This window comes from Salmo salar, chromosome ssa09, assembly GCF_905237065.1.
Source record: "Salmo salar chromosome ssa09, Ssal_v3.1, whole genome shotgun sequence".
Classification (NCBI taxonomy): domain Eukaryota; kingdom Metazoa; phylum Chordata; class Actinopteri; order Salmoniformes; family Salmonidae; genus Salmo; species Salmo salar.
Window position 1 is genome coordinate 105,536,968 of NC_059450.1, and position 22,041 is coordinate 105,559,008.

Sequence of the window (22,041 nt, forward strand, 5' to 3'; positions counted from 1 at the left end):
AAAATTTACAATTGATTTGTCAGAGGACAAACCATTCACAGAGACAAACTGATATCTTTCCGACAGATAAGATCTAAACCAGGCCAGAACTTGTCCATGTGCCTTCCCTGTAGCTCAGTTGGTAGAGCATGGTGTTTGCAACGCCAGGGTTGTGGGTTCGATTCCCACGGGGGGCCAGCACAGAAAAAGAAATGTATGAAATGTATGCATTCACTACTGTAAGTCGCTCTGGATAAGAGTGTCTGCTAAATGACTAAAAAATGTAAAAATGTAGACCAATTTGGGTTTCCAATCTCTCCAAAAGAATCTGGTGATCGATGGTATCAAAAGCGGCACTAAGATCTAGGAGCACGAGGACAGATGCAGAGCCTCGGTCTGACGTCATTAAAAGGTCATTTACCACCTTCACAAGTGCAGTCTCAGTGCTATGATGGGGTCTAAAACCAGACTGAAGCGTTTCGTATACATTGTTTGTCTTCAGGAAGGCAGTGAGTTGCTGTGCAACAGCTTTTTCTAAAAAAATTTGAGAGGAATGGAAGATTCGATATAGGCCGATAGTTTTTTATAATTTCTGGGTCAAGATTCGGCTTTTTCAAGAGAGGCTTTATTACTGCCACTTTTAGTGAGCTTGGTACACATCCGGTGGATAGAGAGCCGTTTATTATGTTCAACATAGGAGGGCCAAGCACAGGAAGCAGCTCTTTCAGTAGTTTAGTTGGAATAGGGTCCAGTATGCAGCTTGAGGGTTTGGAGGCCATGATTATTTTCATCATTGTGTCAAGAGATATAGTACTAAAACACTTTAGTATCTCCCTTGATCCTAGGTCCTGGCAGAGTTGTGTAGACTCAGGACAATTGAGCTTTGGAGGAATACCCAGATTTAAAGAGGAGTCTGTAATTTGCTTTCTAATGATCATGATCTTTTCCTCAAAGAAGTTCATAAATGTATTACTGCTGAAGTGAAAGCCATCCTCCATTTGCGAAGGCTGCTTTTTAGTTAGCTTTGCGACAGTATCAAAAATAAATTTCGGATTGTTCTTATTTTCCTCAATTAAGTTGGAAAAATAGGATGGCTCTTCGATACTGCACGGTACTGTCTTTCCAAGCTAGTCGGAAGACTTCCAGTTTGGTGTGGCGCCATTTCCGTTCCAATTTTCTGGAAGCTTGCTTCAGAGCTCGTGTATTTTCTGTATACCAGGGGGCTAGTTTCTTATGACAGATGTTTTTAGTTTTTAGGGGTGCAACTGCATCTAGGGTATTGCGCAAGGTTAAATTGAGTTCCTCGGTTAGGTGGTTAACTGATTTTTGTCCTCTGACGTCCTTGGGTAGGCAGAGGGAGTCTGGAAGGGCGTCAAGGAATCTTTGGGTTGTCTGAGAATTTATAGCACGACTTTTAATGCTCCTTGGTTGGGGTCTGAGCAGATTATTTGCTGCGATTGCAAACGTAATAAAATGGTGGTCCGATAGTCCAGGATTATGAGGAAAAACATTAAGATCCACAACATTTATTCCATGGGACAAAACTAGGTCCAGAGTATGACTGTGGCAGTGAGTAGGTCCAGAGACATGTTGGACAAAACCCACTGAGTCGATGATGGCTCCGAAAGCCTTTTGGAGTGGGTCTGTGGACTTTTCCATGTGAATGTTAAAGTCACCAAAAATTAGAATATTATCTGCTATGACTACAAGATCCGATAGGAATTCAGGGAACTCAGTTAGATTTGGGTATGTCATTTTAGGTGAAAATTGAAAAAAAGGGGCCAATCCTTGTGTCTACTGACGCCCCTGGTATAGTGTACAATTGCTGAAGCGTTATGACAACTCTGCGTCACAATGGTAGGGATTAGCTGAGCTGTGTAACGGTCGTCGTAGGAGGTGGAACAAAATGCAGCGGGTACGTGAATGCTCATGTTTATTTTATTACGAACACCACACAAAAACAACAAAACGAAAAAACGAACGACAGCTAACAGTTCTGCAGGCTAAACATAGCAGTGCACGAATACAACTTCCCACAAAGGAACAGGTGAAAACAGGCTACCTAAGTATGACTCTCAATCAGCAACAACAGTGTACAGCTGTTCCTGATTGAGAGCCATACCAGGCCAACACAAAGAAATACACAACATAAATAGAACCTAGAATACGACACATAGAACATAACCCAAAAACCCCGGAATACTCAAACCAAACACCCCTCTACATAAACACACACCCCGAACCACATAAAACAAATACCCCCCTGCCACGTCCTGACCAAACTACAATAACAATGACCCCTTTACTGGTCAGAACGTGACAAGCTGGACTTGGGTCATTGATAAGTCATTGTCTCAACGCAGCCTTATATTGCTGTGAAAGGATCCAGGAGCACACATGACTTGGGTGGATCCCATCCTCCTTATAAAACATGTTTTGTTTCCAAAAAGTATAAAAAATGTCAACAAAAGTTACACCCATTGATCTACAATAATCACGTAGCCAGTTGTGAAGAGAAAGAACCCTGCTAAAGCATTCAAAGCCACGATTCAGAGAGGGCACAGGGCCATATATGATGGGTCTTTTGTTAGTGTTTAGCAGAGTCAATTAACTCTTTAAAATCCAGTTATAACTTTTCAGAACTGCCCTTCATAATGTCATTAAAACCCTGGCATAGTACATTCGGGAGCAGCTTAGTAATGTTATTTACTTGAGCTCCATGAAAGGACATTGTTTTTGCACCAGGAACGATCACATTTCTTACCATGGAGCTGCCCAGAATCACGGCTGGCAAGAAGGACGAGGAAATCCGCCCAGGATTCGGAGAACCCTTTATGGACGAGTGAGAGGCAGGAAAACTTGAGCCCGTTGCTCCCAGTGCCTGTGGCAGACCTCAGACAGATGGAGAAGCCCCGCTCGATCCAGAGCAGGGACGGAAGGTTGTTGACGTTGACTTCGTAGTTGTAGGCACTGCGGCCGCAGACACAGCACCCCCAGCGACGAAGATGCAGGAAGATTAAGCTCCAGGACTGCAAAACTATTCGTTGTTTGTCTCTTCTCCGGGCCTCTCGTTGGGAGTGTAGACTGCTTTGAGAGTTGTCGCTGTCTTCGGTTTCCACGGCTCGTGACATGCGACCATCGTTGATTGTCTTGCTCCTCTTGCTGTGGTCCTTTGACTCCGCTGGAGTGGGTTAGGGTATCCGATATGATGCTGTTGATGTGAGACCAGCCTTTCAAAACACTTCATGGCTACTGACTTGAGTGCTACTGATGTGAGTGCTACTGACGTGAGTGCTACGGACGTGAGTGCTACTGACGTGAGTGCTACTGACGTGAGTGCTACGGGACGGGTAATCATTTAGGCAGGTTACGTTCGCTTCCTTGGGCACAGGAACTATGGTGGTCTGTGTCGTGTCTTTGGCATCATTAAACTGAAGACTTATTTTTCTCAAATCAATTCTCTGTAATTATTATTACGTGATTATTCTAATCATGTAAATGTAATTAACTAGGAAGTCGGGGCACCAAGGGAAATATTCAGATTACAAAGTTATAATTTTCCAAATACAACTTTTCAGATATTTTAATATCTGATCAATTAGTCTTCAAATTAATGAGTTATTCTTTACCTTACGTTAGTCTCATTCCAAACATCGTAAATTGTTGGATATCTGCACGAACCCAGGCTTCACTATGAATCATCCATACATCAATTGTCTCAATCATTTATTTATTAACTATCTAAATAATCACAGAAATGCACATACAAACAAAGTAGATATGGTTACAAGGAAATGATAGGGGATGTGCCCTAGTGGTCTAAACCGGCATGGCGGCTTGGTAGACAAAGAGACTGAGAAGGGCGTGAAAGATAAAAGACACTACAAAGTTGAGAATTATAACCATTGAAATGCTAAACCTTTGCACATGAACGCTCACTCATTTGGGAATAATTGCAATCAATATATATATTTACGCTCAGTGTGTCGTCGTGATCTCTGTTGGAAGTTCATCCGCCGCTCTCTCTGTGTCCCTGGAGTCTTTGGTTAAAATGGCTACTTCAGAGTAACATTCAGAAATGTTGTTATAGAATAGATGTTTTGGCGGTTGTCGGCCTTCGCATTCGATGGTATTGAATTCCTAGCTGCAGACTAGTAATTACTATCAAAGATTTGCTCTTATTCTGTCGGATCGATAGTCTTTGTTTAACCACGTGGTATGGTTAAAAGATTCAGCAATCTACTCAAACCTTAGCTCCCTCTGTGATGAGGTACTGGTCTCTACTCAAACCTTAGCCCTCTCGTGGTAATCAAGGTAAGCTGGTCCGAAGGGAATTCCTCCAGGTGGGGGTTATATTCGTAACAGTAGAAAGGGGCTGTCCCATGATGCCAGACCAATGTCTGTGCTCATGGGGTGGGACAATGATTTAGTTAAACTTTAAAGGGAATTGGATTCTCTTTCATTAAACAGTTTAAAATCACATTACATAATTTCACAAATAGTTTTATCTTTACTCATTCATTTTATATAACAATTAGATGCAAGCTTCACAACGGAGACTCTTGTATAAACAGAGTTATGGTAATGTGGCTGTATTGTCTCTCATGAGTTTCACAAAATTGTACAAAACGGACCAGTTTGTAGCTGGATTCTCCCCCGACCGTGTACACATACTCCAAAACATGGACATTGTTCAGTTCTCAAGTTCTGTGAAACCTTCTCTCTCTACACTACCTGGCCATGAGGAGAGAAACTCCTCTAGGAATTTATGACCTGCCTAACAGAGCCTGGGTGTAGGGGGAAGAGAGAGAGGTGTGAGAGAGAGAGAGGGGGATGGTGCAGAGCGAGGGGGATGGTGCTCGCTGTACCCAAAGAGGGCCACGTCGTGACATCTGCTTGAAACAAGTAGACATTACAGACTCTGTCAGGGAGAGGTCGAAAATGTCAGTTTAGACACTTGCCAGTTGGTCCGCGCATGCTTTGAGTACAAGTCCTTGTAATCCGTCTGGCCCCGCGGCTTTGTGGATGTTGACATGATTAAAGGTCTTGCTCACATCAGCTACCGAAAGCGTTATCACACAGTCGTCCGGAACAGCTGGTGCTCTCATGCATGCTTCAGTGTTGCTTGCCTCGAAACAGGCATAAAAGGCATTTAGCTCATCTGGTAGGATCGCATCACTGTGGAGCTCACGGCTGGCTTTCCCTTTGTAGTCCGTAATAGTTTTCCAAGCCCTGCCACATCCGACGAGCGTAAGGCGGAGTGATTTCTGCATAGCGCATCTTTAACCTCTCTAGGCTAGGCGGGACAAATTCGTCCCACCTACGTAACAGCCACTGCCAGCCTGTGGCGCGATTTTCAAAACCTTAAAAATCCTATTACTTCAATTTCTCAAACATATGACTATTTTACAGCCATTTAAAGACAAGACTCTCGTTAATCTAACCACACTGTCCGATTTCAAAAAGGCTTTACAACGAAAGCAAAACATTAGATTATGTCAGCAGAGTACCAAGCCAGAAATAATCAGACACCCATTTTTCAAGCCAGCATATAATGTCACCAAAACCCAGAAGACAGCTAAATGCAGCACTCACCTTTGATGATCTTCATCAGATGACAACCCTAGGACATTATGTTATACAATACATGCATGTTTTGTTCAATCAAGTTCATATTTATATCAAAAACCAGCTTTTTACATTAGCATGTGACGTTCAGAACTAGCATACCCCCGCAAACTTCCGGGAATTCGCTAACATTTTACTAAATTACTCACGATAAACGTTCACAAAAAGCATAACAATTATTTTAAGAATTATAGATACAGACCTCCTCTATGCACTCGATATGTCCGATTTTAAAATAGCTTTTGGTGAAAGCACATTTTGCAATATTCTAAGTACATAGCCCAGGCATCACGGGCTCGCTATTTAGACACCCGGCAAGTTTAGCACTCACCATAATCATATTTACTATTATAAAAGTTTGATTACCTTTTGTTGTCTTCGTCAGAATGCACACCCAGGACTGCTACTTCAATAACAAATGTTGGTTTGGTCCAAAATAATCCATCGTTATATCCGAATAGCGGCGTTTTGTTCGTATGCGTTCCAGACACTATCCGAAATAGTAAAGAAGTGTCGCGCGCATGGCGCAATTCGTGACAATAAAATTCTAAATATTCCATTACCGTACTTCGAAGCATGTCAACCGCTGTTTAAAATAAATTTTTACGACATTTTTCGTAGAAAAGCGATAATATTCCGACAGGGAATCTCCTTTTCGGCAAACAGAGGAAAAAATCCCAAAGGCGGGGCGGTCGGGGTCACGCGCATAAGCCCAGTGTCCCTTGATCGGCCACTTGAGAAAGGCGATAATGTGTTTCAGCCTGGGGCTGGAATGACGACATTCTGTTTTTTCCCGGGCTCTGAGCGCCTATGGACGACGTGGGAAGTGTCACGTTAGAGCAGAGATCCTTAGTAAATGATAGAGATGGAAAAGAAGTTCAAGAAATGGTCAGACAGGCCACTTCCTGTAAAGGAATCTCTCAGGTTTTGACCTGCCATTTGAGTTCTGTTATACTCACAGACACCATTCAAACAGTTTTAGAAAATTTAGTGTGTTTTCTATCCATATGTAATAAGTATATGCATATTCTAGTTACTGGGTAGGAGTGGTAACCAGATTAAATCGGGTATGTTTTTTATCCAGCCGTGTCAATACTGCCCCCTATCCTAAACAGGTTAAGGCTTGCTTTAGTGTATCTTAACTTCTTCCAGTAGGAAGTAATTGGTCAACTATACTTTCAGAGTAGCTTCACCAACTCTATTAACTAGTAATTCTATGTATATGGCTTCCTCATTCTAACTCAACTGTGTCAGTGTGGGTGCAGGATTTTGTTCCAGCCAAGCAGTCACACAACTAATATATTCCTCATTGATGAACAGGATTTGATGATTAGTTGAATCAGGTGTCATTGTTTGTTTGGCTGGCCTGCTGCCACACTAGTGCTGCCACACTAATTCTTAGCCCTCTGCAGAGAAAATTGGCACTGTTCTCACAGCTAGCTGATACAGGACAATGCTGACACCTAGTGATCATAAATATAACTACACTCTTCACAACCAAGAGACAAAATGGAGCCTGCTCTTCAAATAATCGTTTACAATGCAATACTTCCTTCAGTTTCTTCTTCCTTCCCTATTTTTATTTATTTTGTCAAAGGTATCAGTTGGTAGATTTATCTCAGAGGTAAAGTATTCATGTTATAAATGCGTTGAGCCAGCGACCCAGGCTTTTCTCTGTCTATACACCGCCATAGAGCATTTCACCTAACAGAGCAGCTGTGAGGTAAAATGGGGTTAACATTAACACTGTAGGTCCTAGTCCTGGACTAAACAGCATGATCAATGGAGAATCCAGGAGTAGGATTAATGTGTTTCCTGCTGGATTAGTCAGGAGCTAGTTCCACACTTGTGAGTGAAGCCACAACAGAACTACAACAGAACTAAAACACAATTGCAACAGCCTTCACACATAATAAAAACTAGAATTAAGACCCAACTAGAACGGGGGATGTAATAACGACAACAAAGTTTTGAGGAAAATTCACAGGACTTGTTTTATTGAAGAATTCCAGAACATCAGAGGGACAGACACGTCAGAGAACCGCTCATCTAAAAAAACATGTGTTAGAAAACCAGCAAGATGGAGAGCTGTCACACACTACTGCTGTGGTCGCCTAGGAGACACGCATGTCACTGTTACCGGATCGTCTAGGAGACACGCATGTCACTGTTACAGGGTCGCCTAGGAGACACACGCATGTCACTGTTACAGGGTCGCCTAGGAGACACACGCATGTCACTGTTACAGGGTCGCCTAGGAGACACACGCATGTCACTGTTACAGGGTCGCCTAGGAGACACAAGCATGTCACTCTGTCCAGAATGTTTCTCATGATCCTCTTCCTCTTTCTTATTGGACAACACACTTTCAACACGCTTAGAACATGTTTAATGTAAAAACAGGAACATTTAGACAAAGCAAGGGAACGTCAGGGAGAACCGTTAATTAACCAGGAATAAGGTAGAACCCTAGGAGAACCAACTGTGGAGGAGGGGGGCACAGGAACACAAGTCACTATGGGACGGGACGCGCTTTGCTTCCTACACAATCATGAAATGCTGTTTAATTAAAAAAGATTTTAGTGTGTTCATCTTGCCTGCAGACACTTTGTTGATATGACCACTGCAGATCTACATTATATTACTCAGCTTTGCTTTGTGCTAAAAATCTGTACGGATAGTAGATAGTATACTTATAAAATCACTGATAAAAATATTCCTCTGTTAACAATATGTCTTGGAGGGGGACCACGAACACTGGGGCAGGCTGGTGGGAAGGGTTGGGGTCGGAGGTCAGGGGTTGGCAGTGTTGCTACTCAGACTTGGCTTCCTCCTTCTCTGCCTCGGGAGCATCCTCAATCTGCAGGGTCAGAGGTTAGAGGTCAGTATAACAACCTGACATTCCTGTTGGTAGTTTCTCATCCTAAGCAGGAGCTTATCTCTGCCATCAAGCTGACCAATGTCTTCTAATGTCCCTTTATGACCAGCCTCATGTCCCCTACAGTCCATGATGTCTTTCTAGTTCCTCCTAGTAGTGTACATAAGCAATAAGGCCCGAGGGGTGTGATATACGGCCAATATACCACGGCTAAGGGCTGTTCTTATGCATGACGCATCGCGGAGTGCCTGGATACAGCCCTTAGCCGTGGTATATTGGCCATATATCACAAACCCCGAGGTGCCTTATTGCTATTATAAACTGGTTACCAACGTAATTAGAGCAGTAAAATAAATGTTCTCATACCTATGGTATAGGTCTGACATACCATGGATGTCAGCCAATCAGCATTCAAGGGTCAAAACACCCAGTTTATAAAGTAGTGTATAGTATAGTAGTGTATAGCAGTGTATAGTATAGTAGTGTATAGTATAGTCATGTATGGTAGTGTATAGTCATGTATAGTAGTGTATAGTATAGTCATGTATAGTATAGTAGTGTATAGTAGAGTAATGTATAGTAGTGTATAGTATAGTAGTGTATAGTATAGTAGTGTATAGTAGTGTATAGTATAGTAATGTATAGTAGTGTATAGTATAGTAGTGTATAGTAATGTATAGTATAGTAGTGTATAGTAATAGTGTATAGATGTGAATAGTATAGCAGAGTATAGCGCAGTAGTGTATAGCAGTGTGTAGTATAGTAGTGTATAGAATAGAAGTGTACAGTATAGAAGTGTATAGCAGTGTGTAGTATAGTAGTGTATAGAATAGAAGTGTATAGTATAGTAGTGTATAGTATAGAGGTGTATAGCATAGTAGTGTATAGCAGTGTGTAGTATAGTAGTGTATAGAAGTGTACAGTATAGAAGTGTATAGCAGTGTGTAGTATAGTAGTGTATAGAATAGAAGTGTATAGTACAGTAGTGTATAGAAGTGTACAGTATAGAAGTGTATAGTATAGTAGTGTATAGTACAGTAGTGTATATTATAGTAGTGTATAGTACAGTAGTGTATAGTAGTGTACAGTAGTGCATAGTATCGTATAGTAGTGTATGGTAGAGTAGTGTATGGTAGAGTATAGTACAGTGTATAGTAGTGTACAGTATAGTAGTGTATAGTATAGTAGTGAATAGAATAGAAGTGTATAGTAGTGTATAGAAGTGTATAATATAGTAGTGTATAGTATAGAAGTGTATAGTTGTGTACAGTAGTGCACAGTACAGTAGTGTAAAGCATAGTGTATAGTAGTGTACTGTAGTCTAGTGTAGTAGTGTACAGTATAGTAGTGTATAGTGTACAGTAGAGTAATATATAGAGCAGTAGTGTATAGTATATAGTATAGTCATATATAGTACAGTAGTACAGCAGTACAGCACCAGTCAAAAGCTCACACGCCTACTCATTCCAGGGTTTCTTTATTTTTACTATTTTCTACATTGTAGAATAATAGTGAAGACATCAAAACTATGAAATAACACATGAAATCATGTACTAACCCCAAAAACCATTTTATATTACAGATTCTTCATAGTAGCCACCCTTTGCCTTGATGACAGCTTTGCACACTCTGGAATGCATTTGAATTAACAGGTGTGCCTTGTTGAAAGTTCATTTGTGGATTTTTTCCCCTTCTTAATGTGTTTGAGCCAATCAGCATGGAACACCGTTTGGGTCTTTGCATGTCAAAAAAGATACACGTCAAATAACGCAATTCTATTCTAGAATGTTGTGTGTGCTGAATTTGCATGTGCAAGCCATGCGCCACCATTACGATCACTGTCAAAGCTGTACAATAGGGCGTTGGTAATAAGGCATTATTTATTCCACCGAATGGGAAAACGTCCTTGTGAGCATTTGAAATTAGATCAGGATCAAATGAGCAGGATCAAACATGTTTGCTAATATCTTTGATACAGATGTTATCAGCAACTTCTGGGGTAATTAGCTAGCTTTAGCTTGGTACATAGCTAGCGCCAATGCAACCAGTCTGAAAACAATGACCAGTAGAAACTAGTCATTTTCATTATTCTTAGCATTGATTTAGGAATCCTTGTGAGTAAGTATAAGCTAGGTAGCCACTTGTTGTTCTCCTATTGAAATAACAAGCTAACCAGCTACTTAATCCTGTTGCCCAAAACTAACGTTATAAGCAGCCAGCTAGCGTCATCTGGCTACAATGGCTTTACCGGACTGGGTTATGTGTTATGAAGCTAGCCACAATGAGGAATAACCACAACAGTGGACTTTGCTGTTCGCCTTCAAAATAAAAGTTTATCTTTAAAAGTGACGTAGAAGGGTACAATTGGTGGAATCATGCCATATTTATACTAGATAATGTTAAACAAGGTTGGTGTTGGAATGTGGAGCAATGAAATGGGGTGTCAGTCTACTCGGTGACACCCACAGAACACAATTGTGAAGAGTTTAGGCAAATATTAGCGTCATAGCTCTTATTGCGGGACTTTGACCGTGGGAAATCACCTCCCCAGTCAGCCTATTATGGGTAATGACATTGGTACAGCCTTAACTAACAATTGGGGATGATCAATGAAATGGGGTATTACATTTACATTTTAGTCATTTAGCAGACACTCTTATCCAGAGCGACTTACAGTAGTGAATGCATACATTTCATAATTTTTTTCTCCGTACTGGTCCCTCGTGGGAATCGAACCCACAACCCTGGCGTTGCAAACACCATGCTCTACCAACTGAGCCACACGGGACCACGGTTATCAGTCTACTCAGTACCCAGGTGATTATTTTCCCCAAAGTTCCCCAAAGGCACCAAAACATCCACCTTGTAGTTTTTCTCCTGGAATAGTGTTCAATACACTTAGTAGGTTGACTGATACAATAAACGTAGCTCAATTCATAGTGGTTTCAGAGTCCTGCAACAAGAGCTACGACACCAATGTTCTCTGGGTGTCACTGAGTAGACTGATACCCCATGTCATTGATCCACAATCCATAGGTAAGGCTGTACAGTGAAATAAGTATGCCCCCAATGCAATTCTAAAGTATAATATATCCAGTGTGATTTCAATAGATTTGTCAAATTATTGTCTTTTGTTGAATTTATATAAGGATATTCCAACCTTGTTTAGCATGATCTATTCAATTATGTCATGATTCCACTATTTGTATTATTTGCATTACTTTCATTGAGAGACGTTTATTTTGAAAGTAAACCGCAAATCGCACTATTGTGGTTAGTCCTTATTGTGGCTAGCTTCACATTAGGTGGGTCCGACCACCATTAATCAAATAACAACTGTCTTATTAATTAGGGGTATTTTAGATGACACCCGGCTAGATAGTTAGCTAACTATAGCTACTGAAACAGATGTCGTTTTGCTATGTTTTTGGGGAAGAACGTTGTTTGCATCCATCAGCTAGCTAGCTTTTTATGACCAGCACTGTCCAGAGCTAGGGGAAGTGTGTCTGCGCTCGTGCGGCAGCGGCAGGTGTGCGAGACAAAACTTTACCAGCATCATAGCATACGTATCGGTGAATCATTGTGACATATGAAACACGAGTGAGTGTAATCAATGTGTAATAACTACGTCAAAAATGTATGAACGTGTTCAATTATTGTGACGTGCAGTCATATCAGGTCCTGATTGGTCAATAAGCTTCTTTGACACGTCAAATAGTGTTATTTGACGTGTATCTTTTTTGACATGCAAAGACCCAAACGGAGTTCCATAGCAAAGACCCCAAACGGAGTTCCATAGCAAAGACCCCAAACGGAGTTCCATAGCAAAGACCCCAAACGGCGTTCCATAGCAAAGACCCAAACGGAGTTCCATAGCAAAGACCCCAAACGGAGTTCCATAGCAAAGACCCCAAACGGAGTTCCATAGCAAAGACCCAAACGGAGTTCCATAGCAAAGACCCAAACGGAGTTCCATAGCAAAGACCCCAAACGGAGTTCCATAGCAAAGACCCCAAACGGAGTTCCATAGCAAAGACCCCAAACGGAGTTCCATAGCAAAGACCCAAATGGCGTTCCATAGCAAAGACCCAAACGGCGTTCCATAGCAAAGACCCAAACGGCGTTCCATAGCAAAGACCCAAACGGCATTCCATAAATCAGTTGTGTTGTGACAGGTAGGGGTGGTATACAGAAGAGCCCTATTTGGTAAAAGACCAAGTCCATATTATGGCAACAACAGCTCAAATAAGCAAAGAGAAACGACAGTCCATCATTACTTTAAGACAGGGTGGGCAAACATTTTGGCTCGAGGGCCACATCGGGATTTTGAAATTCAACTGAGGGACGCATTTTTTGGGGGACCAATTGTTTGTTAATATCAATTTGCGGGGGCCTCCCGAGTGCCGCAGTGGTTTAAGGCACTACATCGCAGTGCTTGAGGCGTCACTACAGACCCGGGTTTGATCTCAGGCTGTGTCACAGCTAGCCGTGACTTGGAGACCCATGAGGCGGTGAACAATTGGCCCAACGTCGTCCGGGTTAGGCAGGCCGAGATTTCCTTGTCCCATCGAACTCCAGCGACTACTGTGGCTGGCCAGGCGCATGCACACTGACACGGTCGCCAGGTGTACGGTGTTTCCACTGACACATTGGTGCGGCTGGCTTTTGGGTTAAGCGGGGATTGTGTCAAGAAGCAGTGCGGCTGGGTCGTGTTTCGGAGGACGCACGGCTCTCCCGAGTCCGTACAGGAGTTGTAGCGATGGGATAAGACTAACTACCAATTGGATACCATGAAATTGGGGAGATTTAAAAAAAAAAATTATGCGTAAAAATAAAATGTTTTATGTCTCTCGGGCCGGACTGAAGTGCCCGGCAGGATGCTCTTTCCCCCCCCTTGCTTTAAGACATGGTTAGTCAATCCGGAAAATTTCTGAAACTTGAAAGTTTCTTCAAGTGCAGTCGCGAAAACCATCAAGCGCTATGATGAAACTGGCTCTCATGAGGACCGCCACAGGAAAGTAAGACCCAGAGTTACCTCTGCTGCAGAGGATAAGTTCATTAGTTACCAGCCTCAGAAATTGCAACCCAAATAAATGCTTCACAGAGTTCAAGTAACAGACACATCTCAACATCAACTGATCAGAAGAGACTGTGTGAATCAGGCCTTCATGGTCGAATTGCTGCAAAGAAACCACTACTAAAGGGCATCAATAAGAAGAACAGACTTGCTTGGTCCAAGAAACACAAGCAAAGGCCATTAGACCGGTGGAAATCTGTCCTTTGATCTGATGAGTCCAAATTTGAGATTTTTGGTTCCAACCGCCGTGTCTTTGTGAGACGCAGAGTAGGTGAATGGATGATCTCAGCATGTGTGGTTCCCACCGTGAAGCATGGAGGACGTGGTGTAATGGTTTTTGCTGGTGACACTGTTAGTGATTTATTTAGAATTCAAGGCACACTTAACCAGCATGGCTACCACAGCATTCTGCAGTGATATGCCATCCCATCTGGTTTGGGCTTAGTGGGACTACAATTTGTTATTCAACAGGACAATGACCCAACACACCTCCAGGCTGTGTAAGGGCTATTTGACCAAGAAGGAGAGTGATGGACTGCTGCATCACATGACCTGGCCTCCACAATCACCCAACCTCAATCCAAATGCGATGGTTTGGGATGAGTTGGACCGCAGAAGGTGGCTACTTAGGAGAATCTAAAATATATTTTGATTTGTTTAACACTTTTTTGGTTACTACATGATTGCTTATGTGTTATTTAATAGTTTTGATGTCTTTACTATTATTCTACAATGTAGAAAATAATACAAATAAAGAAAAACCCTTGAATGAGTAGGTGTCCAAACTTTAGTACAGTTGTGTACAGTACAGTGGTGTACAGTATAGCAGTGTACAGTAGTGTACAGTATAGTAATGTATATTACCTGGTTGGTCTTAGCGCCTCCGTTCTCAGAGTGGTTCTCCTCAGCGGCCTCTGCGTTCTCCTTCGCTGCTGCCTTCTTAGTTTTCTTCTCCTCCTTCTTGTCATTCACAGCCTTCTCTTTCTGGATGGGGGGATAACAGACATTATCCTCATCTATACTGGGCTCCCGAATGGCACAGTGGTCTAAGGCACTGTATCTCAGTGCTTGAGGCGTCACTACAGACCCTGGTTCGATTCCAGGCTGTATCACAACTGGCCGTGATTGGGAGTCCCATAGGGCGGCGCATAATTGATCCAGCTTCGTCCGGTTTTGGCCAGTGTAGGACGTCATTGTAAATAAGAAATTGTTCTTAACTGACTTGCCTAGTTAAACAAAGGTTACGCTTAAAAATGTAAAAAATATGTACCATGACTACTATATGCCTGCTCTTTCTAGAGAGTGGGTTTATAGTTCTGTTTTTTGCGATGCTTCTGGGGTTTGTAGTTCTGTAATGCGATTGCTCTAGAGTTCTATACTGAACAAAAATATAAACACAACATGTAAAGTCCAATGTTTCATGAGCTGAAATAAAATGTCCTAGAAATGTTCCATACGCACAAAAAGCTTATTTATCTCAAAACAGCATGATAATTACATAGGTGAGCCTTGTGCTGGTGACAATAAAAGGGCACCTTTTTATTTTGGTCACACAACAATACCACAGATGTCTCAAGTTGAGGGAGCGTGCAAATGGCATGCTGACTCCAGGAATGTCCAACAGAGTTGTTGCCAGAGAATTTCTCTACCATAAGCCGTTTTAGAGAATTTGTCAGTACGCCCAACCGGTCTCACAACTGCAGACCACATGTAACCACACCAGCCCAGGACCTCCACATCCGGCTTCTTCACCTGCGGGATCATCTGAGGAGTGGAAGGAGGGTGCTGAGGAGTATTTCTGTCTGTAATAAAGACCTTTTTGGGGGAAAAACAAATTCTGATTGGCTGGACCTGACTCCCAAGTGGGTGGACCTAGCTCCCAAGTGGGTGGGCTTATGCTCTCCCAGGCCCACCCATGCCTGCGCCACTGCCCAGTCATGTGAAATCAATAGATTAGGGCATAATGAATATATTTCAATTGACTGATTTCCTTCTATGAACTGTAACTGTAAAATCTTTTGAATTGTTCCATGTTGTGTTTATATTTTGGTTCAGTATATTATGTGCAACCCTGGAGTTTGAAGTTCTGTAATATGATTGCTCTAGCGATTGTAGTTCTATTATGTGCAACCCTGGGGTTTGTAGTTCTGTTCTCTTACCTTTGCTGGTTTCTCCTTCTTGGCCTTGGGTTCAGCCTTGGCTGGGGCTGGCTTCTGGAGAGAGAGAACAAACATCAGTCTCATGTGTTCTACAACCACTGATCATTCCTAGTTCTACTGACCAATAGGAGCTAGGGCTTCAGTGGGACTTTACTGAGAGTTATAAACTGGTTCAGAGTTCTGTAACCTGTTAAATATGTAATACATGTGGAATTAGCTGGTTTAGAGGTGATAAGTGTAGTAGTGTATGATGCTTTAAGAAGGGTTCGTATGTAATACATGTGGAATTAGCTGCCATGTCAAATCAAATTGTATTCGTCACATGTGCCGAATACAACAGGACAGTGAAATGCTTACTTTCAAGCCTTTAACCAACAATGCTTTAAGAAGTTAAGAAAAAATAGAAAATAAAAAGTAACAAATAATTTAACAGCAGCAGTAAAATAACAATAGTGAGGCTATATACAGCGGGTACCGGTACAGAGTCAATGTGCGGGGGTACACTGTCACGTCCTGACCAGAAAAAGGGGTTATTTGTTATTGTAGTTTGGTCAGGGTGTGGCAGGGGGTGTTTGTTTTGTGTGTTTCGGGGTTTATGTTCTATGTTTTCTATTTCTATGTGGGTTTTCTATTTTTTCTATTTCTATGTTAGTTTTGGGAACGACCTCCAATTAGAAGCAGCAGGTTGTCGTTGCTTCTAATTGGAGGCCATATTTAAGTGAGTTTATTTTCTCTTGTGTTTGTGGGTGGTTGTTCCATGTATAGTCTATGTACCTTACAGGACTGTTTTTCGTCGTTCTTTTGTTCAGTGTTCATTTCTTTAATAAATCAAGAAGATGATTCACATCCCAGCTGCAGTTTGGTCCGATCATTACGACGCTTATGACATACGTTACTGAGGTTAGTTGAGGAAATTGAGGTAATATGTACATGTAGGTAGAGTTAAAGTGATTATGCATTGATAATAAACAGAGAGTAGCAGCAGCGTAAAAGAGGGGTCTGGGTAGCCCTTTGATTAGCTGTTCAGGAGTCTTATGGCTTGAAGCTGTTAAGAAGCCCTTTGGACCTAGACTTGGCGCTCCGGTACCGCTTGCCGTGCGGTAGCAGAGAGAACAGTCTATGACTAGGGTGGCTGGAGTCTTTGAACGTTTTTAGGGCCTTCCTCTGACACCGCCTGGTATAGTGGTCCTGGATGGCAGGAAGCTTGGCCCCATGGATGTACTGGGCCATTCGCACTACCCTCTGTAGTGCCTTGCGGTCGGAGGCCGAACAGTTGCCATACCAGGCAGTGATGCAACCAGTCAGGATGCTCTCGATGGTGCAGCTATAGAACCTTTTGAGGATCTGAGGACCCATGCCAAATCTTTTCAGTCTCCTGAGGGGGAATAGGCTTTGTCGTGCCCTCTTCACGACTGTCTTGGTGTGTTTGGACCATGATAGTTTGTTGGTGATGTGGACACCAAGGAAAATTTTGCTCCCAACCTGCTCCACAGCAGCCCCATCGTGGAGGGAGAAGTTGTTGTCCTTGCACCATACGATCAGATCTGACCTCTTCCCTATAGGCTGTCTCGTCGTTGTCTGTGATCAGGCCTACCACTGTTGTCATCGGCAAACTTAATGATGGTGTTGGAGTCGTGCCTGGCCATGCAGTCATGAGTGAACAGGGAGTACAGGAGGGGACTGAGCACGCACCCCTGAGGGACCCCTGTGTTGAGGATCAGCGTGGCGGATGTGTTGTTACCTACCCTTACCACCTGGGGGCAGCCAGTCAGGAAGTCCAGGATCCAGTTGCAGAGAGAGGTGTTTAGTCCCAGGTTCCTTAGCTTATTGATGAGTTTTGAGGGCACTAAGCTGAGGTGAACACTAAGCTGTAGTCAATGAAAAGCATTCTCACATAGGTGTTCCTTTTGTCCAGGTGGGAAAGAGCTGTGTGGATTGCAATAGAGATTGCATCATTTGTAGATCTGTTGGGGCGGTGTGCAAATTGGAGTGGGTCTAGGGTTTCTGGGATAATGGTGTTGATGTGACCCATGACCAGCCTTTCAAAGCACTTCATGGCGGCAGACGTGAGTGCTACGGGTCGGTAGTCATTTAGGCAGGTTACCTTGGTGTTCTTGGGCACAGGGACTATGGTGGTCTGCTTGAAACATGTTGGTATTACAGACTCAGTCAGGGACAGGTTGAAAATGTCAGTGAAGACACTTGCCAGTTGGTCAGCACATGCTTGGAGTACACATCCTGGTAATCCGTCTGGCCGTGCGGCATTGTGAATGTTGACCTGTTTAAAGGTCTTACATCGGCTGTGGATGTGAGTACGTATGGTCACTGTGGGGACGACGTCGTCGATGCACTTAATTTGTAAGTCGCTCTGGATAAGAGCGTCTGCTAAATGACTTAAATGTAAATGTATTGATGAAGCCAGTGACTGATGTGGTGTACTCCTCAATGCCATTGGATGAATACCGGAACATATTCCAGTATGTGCTAGCAAAACAGTCCTGTAGCTTAGCATCTGCTTCATCTGACCACTTTCTTATTGACTGAGTCACTGGTGCTCCCTGCTTCCTATTTTTTACTTGTCAGCAGGAATCAGGAGGATACAATTATGGTCAGATTTGCCAAATGGAGGGTGAGCTTTGTATGCGTCTCTGTGTGTGGAGTAAAAGTGGTCCAGAGTTTTTTCCCCTCTGGTTGCACATTTAACATGTTGGTAGAAATGAGATAAAACGGATTTGAGTTTCCCTGCATTAAAGTCCCCAGCCACTAGGAGCGCCACCTCTGGATAAGCGTTTTCCTGTTTGCTTATGGTCGTATACAGATCATAAAGCAGGTCTACAGTGATAATGTGGTTTAGTGATTGTAGCAGAGATTATAACGGTTTCATAAAATGGATATTAGCTGGTTGTAGCTGAGTTTGGTTTATATTGATAGATGTTATGAAGTTATAAATGTGAAATACTAGGGTGTAGTATATTATCAGGTTATAAAGGTTATAAGCTAGTACATGGCTAATAGATGCATAATAAGGAATCTATCAGTATATAATACCCTGGGGTATAGTTATAAAGCATGTGTAATACCCTGGGGTATAGTTATAAAGCATGTGTAATACCCTGAGGTATAGTTATAAAGCATGTGTAATACCCTGGGGTATAGTTATAAAGCATGTGTAATACCCTGGGGTATAGTTATAAAGCATGTGTAACACCCTGGGGTATAGTTATAAAGCATGTGTAACAACCTGGTGTATAGTTATAAAACATGTCTAATAATATGGTCTAGTTATTGTAGCAGATGTTATTAAGGTGTACATGCTGTTGGAGCGGAGTTTAATTTAGCATGTGTAATTGCCCGGTGTATACAGAGACAATACATGTGTAATTGCCCGGTGTATACAGAGACAATACATGTGTAATTGCCCGGTGTATACAGAGACAATACATGTGTAATTGCCCGGTGTATATAGAGACAATACATGTGTAATTACCCGGTGTATATAGAGACAATACATGTGTAATTACCCGTTATATAGGGTGACAATACATGTGTAACTACCTGCTATATATAGAGACAATACATGTGTAATTACCCGGTGTATATATAGAGACAATACATGTGTAATTACCTGCTGTATATAGAGACAGTACATGTGTATAAGTGTAAAATGATTGTATAGTGATTGTAGCTGAGGATATGGATGTGTCATAAGGTAGTGTACAGGTCATATGATACATCATCAGGCAGTGTACAGGATATATGATGCGTCATAAGGCAGTGTACAGGTCATATGATGCATCATCACGCAGTGTACAGGTCATATGACGCGTCATAAGGTAGTGTACAGGTCATATGACGCGTCATAAGGTAGTGTATAGGTTATATGACACATCATAAGGTAGTGTATAGGTTATATGACGCGTCATAAGGTAGTGTATAGGTTATATGACGCGTCATAAGGTAGTGTATATGTTATATGATGCATGATAAGGTAGTGTATAGGTTATATGACACGTCATAAGGTAGTGTACAGGTTATATGACGCGTCATAAGGTAGTGTATATGTTATATGATGCATGATAAGGTAGTGTATAGGTTATGTGATGCGTCATAAGGTAGTGTATAGGTTATATGATGCATGATAAGGTAGTGTATAGGTTATATGATGCGTCATAAGGTAGTGTATAATGTCTCTATCGTAGCTGGTCTCACCGCTGATAACCGGGCGGATCTCCTCTGGGGCTGCAACAGGAAGAGGAAGAGAAAACATATCACCACAGAAAAACACACGCTGTCAGAGATCAACTATGATGAAACTGAGCTGACAATACGAGTTCATTTATTGAATAGTAATTATAGGGGATGAGTTGTAGTCGAGGATCTCGGTCTCACCTCCTCCTTGGTGTCCCCAGCGGCTCCCTGCTGAGGACAAACACAAACAACGACAAATAAACAACTTTTATCACAACAACAACACTTTATTGGCTTTTATAAGAGCAAGTAACAGTCTACTGTGGCTCAAATTACATATTTCTTCACTGTCAAGGAAGACCCCAGATAACTTTTCAATTTCAAGAAAAAAGTAAAAATGTCATAGATAATGTTCAAATAAATGTGTTTTTAGAACCATTAGATTGAACTGTAATGTAATATTTGAGTTTTGTTAACAGTTTATATGTTTTGGGACCAGTAACAGTGAAAGTTGGGGTCCTAAAGTATCTGTCTGTCTTTCTCCACTCCATCTCTCTCTTCTCTCTATGAGCTCAGGCAGGATTTGAAAAGTGGCGCGGGACGGGATAAGCAAGAGGGAGGAGCAGAGTTAAGCCTCCGCAGCGCCGCCCGGCGGTAGAGACGCGACACTGCAGCCACCTGGGACCATGAACAAAGAGAAAAAATATACATTTTTATCGAAATACGACGACGATTGCATCTTTTAACGATCAGAATTGAAACTAGAGATACGAACGAGAATTCTCGGGGCCATTTTGGGAGGATTGAGGTGAAAATGGCGGTAACTGAAGCGTTTCTGTTCGGTAGGTCGAAGAAGAGAGGGAGACTTGGGCTGCAAAGCATGGCTGCTAGTTGTGCTTTAACTACATGGAGACAGAGAGCGACTTCTGGCTTCCCAAAGGACAGCGACTGCCGGGGGAAAGCAGCCTTTTAAGCCCACAAGCAATCAGAAAAAATATCCATTTAAAACACACAAAAATACATTATTTTTAGAAAATACCCTCCAAATAAATACCGTAAATTCTCCAAAGAAATAGGTTTATAATTAACTAATCGTTGAAGGGATGGTTCTCTACATTCATTTGCACGCTATCAATAGCTACCTGCTTTTCTTATTCCACAATCCTCTCTAAATAGTCACCAAACTACGTACCTTTCTCTTGGGCATGTTGGATTGTTGGAGATTCTCTTTCAGATGGAACTATAAAGTGTTTAGCTCGCTAGCTATTGTGAGTTAGGTGCATGTGAAACCAAGTGTCTGCTGCTGCGTGGTCCGTGTAGTAAACACACAGGAACAGCCACCAGACTGGCTGAATGGGGGGAGGGGTGCGGCTAAACGCATGATTGATGTGCTCTCCGCCAATTACCGAGCGATATTCGCAGCTGCAGAACACGGACAATTTGGGAACCGGTGCTGTTCTTTACGCGCGAAGTGCTTCCAGCTTAGCGAGGGAAGAAAAACCTTGCTAAAATCAAAAACATCTCCATGAAAGAATAGTGAGCGCTTGATTAGTACTGCCCCTGCGAACAGAGAACATGATTTGATGGGGTCTAGAGGTTGGGTTTAATTGATGTCTTATTTCAATGGAACTCAAAGAAAAATAATCTCCCTCTATTCCAAGCATCATAGAACGACTGTCTTTTTATATATTTTATTTTTTATTTAACCTTTATTTTACTAGGAAAGTCACCATCTACTACACCATTTTAACCTCTGCCCAAAATAAGACGAAAAATACATCAACATTTGGCTTCGTGCTTGTGGCCAACATGGCGCCCTTCTAGCTCGACACATTTTTGTTTGTCGGCTTTTCTAAATTCATCTGAGGAGAGGGAATGCATACGTCGCATCGGCCGGGCGCCTGTAGGTGGCTTCAGCTACAAAGCCCAGTGTGAATGAATGGGCTGGTCTCCCTGCACCCCCGGCGGCCGAGGACAGACAGCACACCTCACTAAAACATCCTCAGTCTTCCTCTCTTTTCTCGTCAGACACAGCGAATAGAGATAGAAAGGGCGGAATATGAATGATCACCTTCAAATGTGACCAACTAGCCTTGCATTATATGCTTCTATTAACTATTGTAATTCACAGC

The 22,041-nt window shown here is 42.3% G+C and overlaps 1 protein-coding gene across 2 annotated transcripts; it reads right to left on the reverse strand.

Moving 5' to 3' along the window:
* Window positions 1-7,575: 7,575 nt before the first annotated feature.
* LOC106612316 (non-histone chromosomal protein HMG-14A-like) lies at window positions 7,576-21,266 on the reverse strand. 2 transcript variants are annotated; one of them, XM_045724291.1, is made up of 6 exons: window positions 21,102-21,266; window positions 20,111-20,140; window positions 19,931-19,960; window positions 15,722-15,775; window positions 14,427-14,546; window positions 7,576-8,467 (listed from the first exon to the last, which is right to left on the reverse strand). In XM_045724291.1, the coding sequence occupies exons 1-6, from the start codon at window positions 21,114-21,116 to the stop codon at window positions 8,420-8,422; spliced, it is 297 nt and encodes a 98-aa protein (XP_045580247.1). In that variant the 5' UTR covers window positions 21,117-21,266; the 3' UTR covers window positions 7,576-8,419. The 2 variants fall into 2 exon arrangements, with proteins under 2 accessions (XP_045580247.1, XP_045580248.1); XM_045724292.1 differs by having other exon boundaries at window positions 20,111-20,137; window positions 21,102-21,264.
* Window positions 21,267-22,041: the final 775 nt, after the last annotated feature.

Bases quoted from the DNA above. Each gene is read 5' to 3' on its own strand.
- LOC106612316 (XM_045724291.1), bottom strand. The intron at 15,776-19,930 runs GTGAGACCAGCT...CTCTCTCTCCAG, and splicing joins GATCCGCCCGGTTATCAGCG to AAGCCAGCCCCAGCCAAGGC. The intron at 8,468-14,426 runs GTAATATACATT...CTGACCCTGCAG, and splicing joins GAGGCGCTAAGACCAACCAG to ATTGAGGATGCTCCCGAGGC.